At 40.3% G+C, this 9,553-nt stretch overlaps 1 protein-coding gene across 3 annotated transcripts; it reads right to left on the reverse strand.

The window, feature by feature from the left end:
• Positions 1-2,076: 2,076 nt before the first annotated feature.
• LOC118454395 (uncharacterized) lies at positions 2,077-5,701 on the reverse strand. Of its 3 annotated transcripts, none has more exons than XM_035908945.2 (4): positions 5,615-5,701; positions 5,344-5,420; positions 2,987-3,178; positions 2,077-2,898 (listed from the first exon to the last, which is right to left on the reverse strand). In XM_035908945.2, exons 2-4 carry the CDS (start codon positions 5,374-5,376, stop codon positions 2,638-2,640), a joined length of 486 nt encoding a protein of 161 aa, XP_035764838.1. In that variant the 5' UTR covers positions 5,377-5,420; positions 5,615-5,701; the 3' UTR covers positions 2,077-2,637. The 3 variants fall into 3 exon arrangements, with proteins under 3 accessions (XP_035764838.1, XP_035764837.1, XP_035764839.1); XM_035908944.2 differs by having other exon boundaries at positions 5,344-5,423; XM_035908946.2 differs by lacking the exon at positions 5,344-5,420.
• Positions 5,702-9,553: the final 3,852 nt, after the last annotated feature.

The following is a 9,553-nucleotide window of genomic DNA, read 5'->3' on the forward strand; positions in this document are numbered from 1 at the left end:
TGACATTCAAACAGAGCTTCGTGTCATTAGCCTGGAAGATCTTTGACTGCCACATAAAAGCCGAAAGCCGGCTGATCAGCACCAGCTTCCCGGGGAGGGGGATGTCTGCTTGTGCCATAGGCCTGCGACCGCCACCACGGCTTCTCTTGTTTCCCCAAACAGGAGTCTGTTTTGCAGCCGACTTACAAATGACCAGGGTTGGTCTCGTTAGAAGTGAGGCGAAGAGGGGGCGGCTTAACAACACCAGAGTCCCCTGTTTTTATTGGGCTCATTACTGATGGATAACACAAGTAGAGGGACAAAAGGCAACAGGGAGGAGAATCCTCTAATGAGAAAAAGAGAGCAGATACTATCATCTGCATTGCTTTTCATCTGCACAAGGAGATTCACCTGAGTAGAGCGGGGTGTGTGTGTGTGCCTAGTTACCATAGGTAGTTTTACTATCAGTCTATTCTTTCTGCCAGCTACCAAACATGTTTGCTTTTACAAAATGATTGTGAATCATGTTAAGCCAGGCGGTCTTTAAAACTGAAATTCTAAACAGCAATCATCGGAACACATTCTGTAAACTTTAGGAGAATACTGCCCCAACACAAGGTCTAAAAACAAAAGCCATCAAAAAATAAATCAGTAGTTTAAAATCTGGCAGCATTCCCTGAATTCCCTGAAAGCCTGAAGTGGGATTTATATTCCCATGCTGATGTCAATTTCTGTATCAAAAAGAGAGATTTGTGTGGGAATTCTGCCAATGCAGACACTATAGAAACAAACTGCAAACTGCATGTTGACAGTGATGCAACAGTTTACCACAGAGTTCAGGAAGCACAGACAGAGGCCACAGTGGACAGTTTGGATTGTGTTTCATACTTGACTTCACTTCAGTTGATGAACTTCTTCCAATAATCGGACGTGTGTCTTCTCCACAGCTGGAGCTCAGATAAGGAACCAACCACAGTTCAAACAGAGTAGCCCATCCTGCTGGCTGTTCCATGCATCTTCAACACCCCCTCCTAGTGAATAGTTATATATGTATAGGGATTGTTGCACCTTTATCTTTTACATTGACTTCACTCAAGCTCTACAGGTGCAACCCATTCAATATTATGAATTCATAAAATAACAGTGTTGAAATGCTCGTGTTTGTGTGTTTTTAAAAGGTCAGCATGGGGACACATCGAGCCGCAGTGTGGGCACAAACACAGAAACCTGAACTCTGAAGCTGAGCACAGATTAAAGCCATCTCTCGGTCAAGCAAGAGACTCACAGTAGAAAGTAATTGGTGCCTCACAGCAGGATGCCAGACACAAACATTAATAAACAACAACTCTTACTTCTAAACTTGTTAGTCGGCGACATTTTAAAGAAGAACGGCAACATATCTGTGTGTGGACGCACAGCGAGGGTACGTGAGAGCGAATAAAACAACGCTGGTGATGTTTAATCACCTCTGCCACATTAAGATGTGATTTCAAGCAACGAAAGGACGGATGGAGATCAAAAAGTGATATTTTAAATCCAGAACATCTGCTTTGCACGCCTGCATCGCCTTCTCATTTGTCATGAAGGAAAACGAAGCTGCTTTAGTTGGATGTGTTAAACGGCCCCCTGCCCCCCTTGGGGGCGGGGGCACAGGGACAGACCACCAACGCTTTTTTGGCCACCATGCTGCGTTGACGCGGACAAACAAAAGCACAAAGCTGCAGCGGGGACCCTTTGTAGCTCGACTTTAATGTGCCCCGCCTCTTTCTCCTGGAAGCGGAGCAGCTACTGTAAAGACTGCAGAGCACAAGCGTGCAGGAGAAATGATCGCTCCTCTGTCCCGACGCTAACCAAACTGCTAGGGTTTGCATTTCTTTTTAAAATTTGAGCACAATAACAAACAATTTTGAAATGCCTGCTGAGTATTTTACAAATGATCCCTTCAGTCATCTCTGTGCAAAAACAACTTTAAACTCGTCTAACTTACATCAACTTTTAACCTTGTTTTTATTTGCACCATCAACTCCAGTAAACTGAGATGAAAACCTGCAAAAATACCTTAAATGATATATACAATGCAAAAATTCCTTTCAAGCATTCTTCAGGATTTAAGCCTTTAATGGTGCTCTTTCAACAAAGTCATCTCATTGCATCTTTGCAGTAATTTAACAGTCAGTATTTATTGAGACTATTTCTGCTAGATTTGGAAGAAAGTTTAGTTAATGTCACATTCTTCTAGTTCAACATGAAGCATTGACTGAGTTTCTCAGCAGTTAGCTTCAAGGATAGCTCATGATGAAGCTTCACCAGTCCCACAGTTTTGCTTTGTGGACAATAAAAAGCCTACGTAAGACCTGCCTTGATGTATGCTCAATCATCCAGGTAAGTAAATTTAAAAAAAAATCTATTCATCTGGACATCCAGATGAATAGAATCAACTTTTGGGATTTACATAAAAGCACATGATATAAGTCTGATGTGTTGGGTACAGACAGATTCTTGAGGGACGATTGTTGTGTGGAGCTGATCGATGTTCTGTTAGCTGCCCTGCAGGTGTAAATGCTGCTGCTCAAATATTGCTGATAAGTTTTAAATTAATCTCTCAGATTCACAGACTTGATATTAAATGTAAAGATGAACGATTCCTGTACTTTTCATTCAGGCTGACTGGTTGGTCTGTGGTCGTGGTTGAACCACGAGCTCGGGGAAACCCGTTTGCTCATCCATCTCTCTGGTGAACTCCAGGTCTACCGCTTCACCAATGACCACTTCAGCTGTGGTGAACACCTCCAGATCTCCCAGCACGTGACCTCCCACTGTCTTGCCCTCAAAGTCTGAGAGGCTGATGTGGATGTGGGCGTCTGGGTTGAGAGTGCCCACCAGGGAAACGATTTCAAAGGGCCCACTGAGGTGCACCACCTGAAGGAAAAGTTTAAAAGTTGACATCATGACGAGCCCACGTGTCTCAGAGCTCTATAAATACAACCCAACACGCTGGCTCGACTACCTCGTTTGTTTTTGTTGCCGTGGCATTCGCCAGCCGCAGCGTCGCCTTGGTGAGGCTGCCGACACACGTGACTATGAACGGCGCTCGGAGACGCTTCTCCTCCACGAAAGCCTGCAGAGTTCCCAGCAGCTCCTGACCCGGGCGGACCCTGATCGCATGGACCTGGAGGGCCGATCCTGCTCCTGCTGAACTCTGGGAGATAAAGACAGAATTATTCCTGTGGTTTTCGTCTTCCTTCATTTGAAAAAAGGAGAATTAATTTATTAGGTCTTTTCTCATGTCCTGTTTTATTTATGTTCTACAACTCAAACTCAGACTTTAAATAAATGAATAAGAAATTGATTTTTTCTTAAAAACAACAGAAATGTGCGTTATTCTAGAGCGGACAAAAATATCTCTTTTTTGGTCTGTGTGTGTGTGTGTGTTTGAGAGTGTGTGTGTGTGGTCCATTCAGATCTTTAACTGGATCAGTGTGCTTATCCAAACACCAGGCTGACCTCTGACCTCTGTGGGGGTGAAAGAGGGCGTCACGTGCAGCCAACATTAATGGAGCAGCTTTACAAAGAGCCTTTTTTAAGAAAACAGCCAGAGGAGGTGGAGTACACATCACATTACTTTACGTTTATTTACCCGACAAGTTGACGAGCCAGACAGCGAACAAGCAGCCGTCTCGAGCTTTAACGGAAGGTCGGATTTGATTTTGTTTTAAGAGCAGGAGAAACTCCAGTTTGAGGACAAGCTGCTGTAAAATGTTGAAGCCACTCAGTCAACTGAAATGTCAGTATTTAGGTGTGGAGTGACAGCAGCTTTACATTTTAGCTTTATAGTATTTACTTTTAGCCTTTTCAACATTTATCATGCTACTCTTATTAGCAGACTACAAAACTGGGTCGGCATCACTGGCACTGCTCTCAAACGGTTTTCTTCTTGATACAAAGAGATATTTCAGAATTCATATTAATCGATGTATATCGTCATCTGCACTTCTCGTATGTGGAGTGCCCCAGGACTCAATCCATCCACAAGTTCTGTTTCTTTATATATGTATATATATGTTATATATATAGGCTTAAAGTTCACCTATCTCACTAATCGTATCACTGAACTGGACTTTTCCAACATGTTTGTGGTTTTTGTGCCTTTTTAAAACAAATTTAATGAAACTGTCTGAAATTGTAGTTTTTATTACTCAGAACCTATGAACATGTGTTGCACAAACACAGCTGATAACTTACCAAATGGTAAATTAGCTAGGGTGTAGCTGATAATTTAACACTCAACCATCTCACATTACTTCAGTCACCTCTGGCTCACAAACGACTGTGTGTGACTGACGTCACGGTGGCTTCTTCCATTTTGATGTAAAGTCTGTAGCTTTGGCATCACTTTATATGTGGTTTTGCAGCAGAGATCAATGACAGGATCTTTACATGTGGTAAACCGTTAAAAAAACAAAACAAAAAAAACAGACCCTGTACAAGATAGTATCGCAGACTTAACATTTAATGGTTTCAAGTTGCCGGTCCTAAATTTGGAATCACAAATATCAGCGGTGTGACATCTATGAAAGGGGTAAGAAACATACCAGTGATTCACAGGTTGTGATTTTCCTCTCACATACATTACTCTAACTTCTGGGTAACATTTGTTTTTAACACTTTAGTTCTCAGAAGGCTACAAAGCAGAACTGGCCTCAGCAGCGTGCTGATAAACTGATTCTGGCACAGGAGAGGAAAACCTCACAGAAACGAGGAAACTTCTTCCATTCACAGAAACAAAAGCAAAAAGCTAATTCTACCCTTAGTCAAATTTAGAGCTGAACAGCTGTCTCTTTTAGAACAATTTAAAACAATTTTTTTTATGAATGTTATAAAATTATTAAAATAACAATCACAATAAAAACAAATGAAATGACTATTATAATAATGTACTACTACTTACTTAAATTGTATTTATATAGCACCAAATCAAAAGAATAATTGCCTCAAGGCGATTTATAGTGAGTTTCCTTTATATACATTAATTTTACATTTGTTTGATGAAATGGTGACAATGTTGAGCGACGCACTCACATTTGCTGCCAATTTTGCAAGCCGCTTTGCAACACACCGCCATCCCAGCATCTCCATTCGTGCAGGTAGACAGAAATATATTTTGACTACAGTAGTCTTAACTGAACTCATATTTTTTCTAGGAGTACCAAACAGCCATAGGAGAGTCAGCAGTCATAAAGCCAGGTTATAAATATCATCAAATACCTTGATAATAGTGAGGCAGAGTATGTTCTGATAAAGTTTCACTTGGTTGTTCACAAAACAAACAAACAAAAAAAGACCAACAGGGTCTGGTTTTTATACCTTAGGACGATGACTGTGGCTGGCAGAGCTCATCAGACGGTCATGAGAAGTTTTTAGGCTGAGCTGAGTGTCTGCAGCTGCTGTGTGAGCCACAAAATAACTTAGACAAGTATCTTTTCTTTTACAAAATAAGGAGCTGGTGTAATCTTATGTTTTTAACTTTATATTTTTGGAGGAAGACAGAAACAAACCTGTCGGGGACATTTAAAGAAATTCACATGTATCTGCAGCTTTAAAAGGAACAGAAGGTGATGAAGTAGAAGAAACTTACCATTCTGCACTGCGCCGAGGATCCTGAGGGACTAAAGTTCAGGTAAACATTTAAAGCCACACACACGCAGGGCCATTACGCTGTGGACTGAACTGAGCATGCTCAGCAGCCAGAGAAACCTTCCAAACGTCTCACTTCCTGCTGAGTGTGGAGTTAGGGTTTTATTTTTCTTGTCTTTGACCGCCACCTGCTGGAGAATATGAAGCTCTGCATGGTGATGATGATGACGGTGATGCAAATGAAATGAGAGAAGCTAAAAGAACAAAAATAAACAGATAAATAAATGCACACAATAAAAGAAAAACCCCAATTCTGAACTCAAAATATAAGATATAAGCTATACAATGCTTAACGAATTTATTACGAGGTCTATGCCAAAACTTTCCTAAGTTGTATTTAAATTGTAAAAAGTATTGGTAAGTACCAAAAAAGATTTTATATTTCTCTAATGGTTAATTCACCAGTATGCAAAAGCTCTGCAATCGAAATTGCATTTTTAATATTCAAATATAATCATCTTCGTTATCTATGGATTTTCAAATTTACTGTTTAACAAAAAGGCAGAAAAAAATAAAACACATTATTATTTATTTCATTAAGATGCCAGATTACATTTAATTACTTGAATTCCTCGTGAGAAAATCAGTTTTAGTGATTGGATGTTAGGTTTCTGAGACTGCTCCAGTGTGGTGGCTCAAATATGGGTATAAAAACATGATTTCAATTTTTCATTTACCTAATAAATGATACATGGTTTGTTTTGGGGGAGTGCTTGTTTTAAAAATGTTTTTGACAGATCTGTAAAATATTTGTATAGCTGTCTTTTAATGACAGGTGGTCTAATAAATGTGTTTTGCACTGAATTAAAAAATCCCAGCACTAATAGTGTCATTTTCTTGATGGAGAAACAAAATCCAGCGTTTGCCATCCTGATAAACATGCATATGCAGAATAACTTTAATAATTAAAATGCAGACCAGAAAAACATCATCATCTCTGTGTGATTGTAACTAAAAAAACCCCATCAGGTTTTTAAAAAAAAAGATTAAAAAAATAAAATAAAATCCACATATTCATATTTCTGTAATGACTCTGACTCTATTCTTATTTTTTCACTGTCTCATTATCAGCCTGTCCACATTAATACACCTGAATCAGAGTCATGGCTATTTATACATCTTGAGTGGACCAAAATAAAAATAAATTAAAAAATAAAACAGGAATATTGTACAAGTCATGTGTCAGTATATATATTTTTATCTTCATGCTGTGTGATCTGCTTTAAGCATGTTTTTTTAATCCTTTATTTACTTTATTATCTTTCCATTCATATACAGTTCTGTTCTCTTGTAATTGCCCCGAACTCTCTCTGTTTAGAAATCCACTGAAAATGTGGAACTTTCTTGTCTGTACCTCTAGATGGCGCTGGAGTTTGTGAAATGACTCCACAGAGACTCCCACATAGCTGCACACACAGAATAATCTGAATACCTTTAACACTTTGCACTGAAAAGACACACATAAATATTGTTTTTCTTTATAAAAGCTGCATGTGTGGAGATGCTCAGGGCAATACTCAGTGTAGGTGTAACTACAGCTGCTAGCTGAGCTTTCTTCTACAACAGACTGGATGCAGGATGCTGCTGGGGAATTTAAACTGTACACCAGTGTGTGACTGTGTGTGTGAATGGGTGGATGACTGGATATGTAAAGCGCTTTGGGGTCCTTAGGGACTAGTAAAAGCGCTATATAAATACAGGCCATTTACCATATGTACTTTGTTTAGCACACAGCACACTTTCTGAGTTATAAAGCTTTTTGCTAGTTTTCTACCAATAAATCAAAGTCAAAGTTCACCTTGAAGATGGTGAATGTAAGGCAAATTTTGATGGACTGTTACTGTGACCTTGCTCTTCACCCCATTTATTCAGAACACTTCTATCATGTTTACAGACAGAGCAACACGCAAGCAACACTACAAAAAACACAACCTCATGGCGGAAGTAACAAGAAAACAGAAACACAAAGACGTTCACAGAAAACCTCCGAGGCCATGACACCAGGATCTGCTTTATTCACAAGCTGTCAGTAAAAGCCAGACTTTAGGAGCTGAAGTGTTGCCTTTCAAAAATTACACCCAGACAAAACGGGGCACATTGTGCGAGAGACGAGGGGCAAACAAAGAGTGACCCCAAAAAAGGATATGAACTAGAACTGAAAAAAGATCTTTAAGACTCAGCTGAATGTGTTATGGATCTGATTTAATGTGTCAAAAAGAGCAATCTGGGGCAAAAAAAAAAGCTCAGATTCTGTTTATCTTTATTAAAAAGCCACAAAGGGAGCAAAAGAGCAACAGAAGACAAGTGAAAAACACTTTTATTAATATTTGAGCAGGGATGACCAGAGCTGATCAAACTATAACAACTGAAATACCTCCACAATGATTTTCTAGCTCTCAAACTGCACACAGTGATTACGAGATTACAAACACACGAACTGTGTATTTTTCAAAAAAAAGGGGGGAGAATGCAAATCACAGGGATAAATCCATGGATGTGTTTTGTCTGAATTTTCCGTGTAATAATGAGCAGATTAAATCAGGGCTGTGTCGGGACCCCTGGGAGCCAATGAGGCCACGCTCGGGCGATTATTTCAAGTAGAGGTGCTCACATGTAAATTCCCCCTGCGAGGGCGTGATTACTATCAGGTTACAGCGTCCATGGCAACAACCTGCAGCATACAGAGCAACATAATGAGTATGAGGTCAGAGCAGGACAATCTGTGGAGTCATTTCTCCCCTTTACTTTATTCACTTGTTCAGCATATGATGCAAAATCAGTCAAAAGTAGCTTGATAGATAGATAGATAGATAGATAGATAGATAGATAGATAGATAGATATCAAACCTGCACTTCCTATTTTGCAGATTTTATAATATAAACTGACAAATGCAGGATGTTGTGGTATTATAGCTGAAGCTACCCAGCAGTATATGAGTAGCTAAACCCATCAGGCCTTTTTATCAGCTTTGATAATAAAGTTTTAAACTGCACTAGTGAACCAAACTGCAAACATCTTTACAGACTGGGTTTTATCGTTAAAACAAAGAACAGTGTTGGTATTTCTTCAGAAAAGATCAGCACAAATTCCTTCAAACTGCTGCTTTGTTTATTTGAATCATGCACTGGCCTCTTTAGAGCAAAACTCTGCACAGCTGCCGGTTCGGTGGCTGTTTGTGCAGAATTAAGAGATAAACCTTCTCTTTAGAGAGCAACAATGGAGCTTCACAAAACTCAACTTTTCATTGTTTTGCCGAAGCTTCCCTTTAATAGGATTTGGGCATTAAATCAGTATTTTTGGCAAATATGTGTGTGTTTACAGGAGTGTGTGTGTGTGTCCGTGTGTGTGAACTAATTAGGACCAGCAATTACCCCAAACTGTGGCTGCGTCTCCTGCTGAAGGAGGGGGTGAATGGAGGAGGTTTAGGGCAACAATGGCAGACTGTCACTGACAACGCTGCCATGCATGACAGATGCATGTGGACACGGCAGACAAAGGCACGGCTGGCCTGGCCTGTGTATGTATGTAGAGGGTGTGTGTGTAACGAGGGTGTGTGTTGGGGGGTGGGGGTCAGCTTGTGTCCGATGCAGAAGAAGTGGAGGAGCGCTACTGACGGCTCAGGCATCGTTCCACAGCACCAGCAGCTCCCAGCAGCCCCTGCTGCCTCAGCCTTAACCACCTTGCCCACCACACACACAAACACACACACACCACAGAGCTGTCAAACTCCCAGCAGCCCATGCTCCAGCTCAGCCTACTAATGAAGGTACAACTCTGTGTTCATCATAATATCATAAACATGTTCTGTGCAGTGCTTCAGTCCAGATACCATCATACTGTCATTCCATCGACTGTAAACCTGATTCAGTTCAATAAAAA

Source organism: Neolamprologus brichardi, chromosome 15, assembly GCF_056152115.1.
Source record: "Neolamprologus brichardi isolate AB-2024 chromosome 15, ASM5615211v1, whole genome shotgun sequence".
Classification (NCBI taxonomy): domain Eukaryota; kingdom Metazoa; phylum Chordata; class Actinopteri; order Cichliformes; family Cichlidae; genus Neolamprologus; species Neolamprologus brichardi.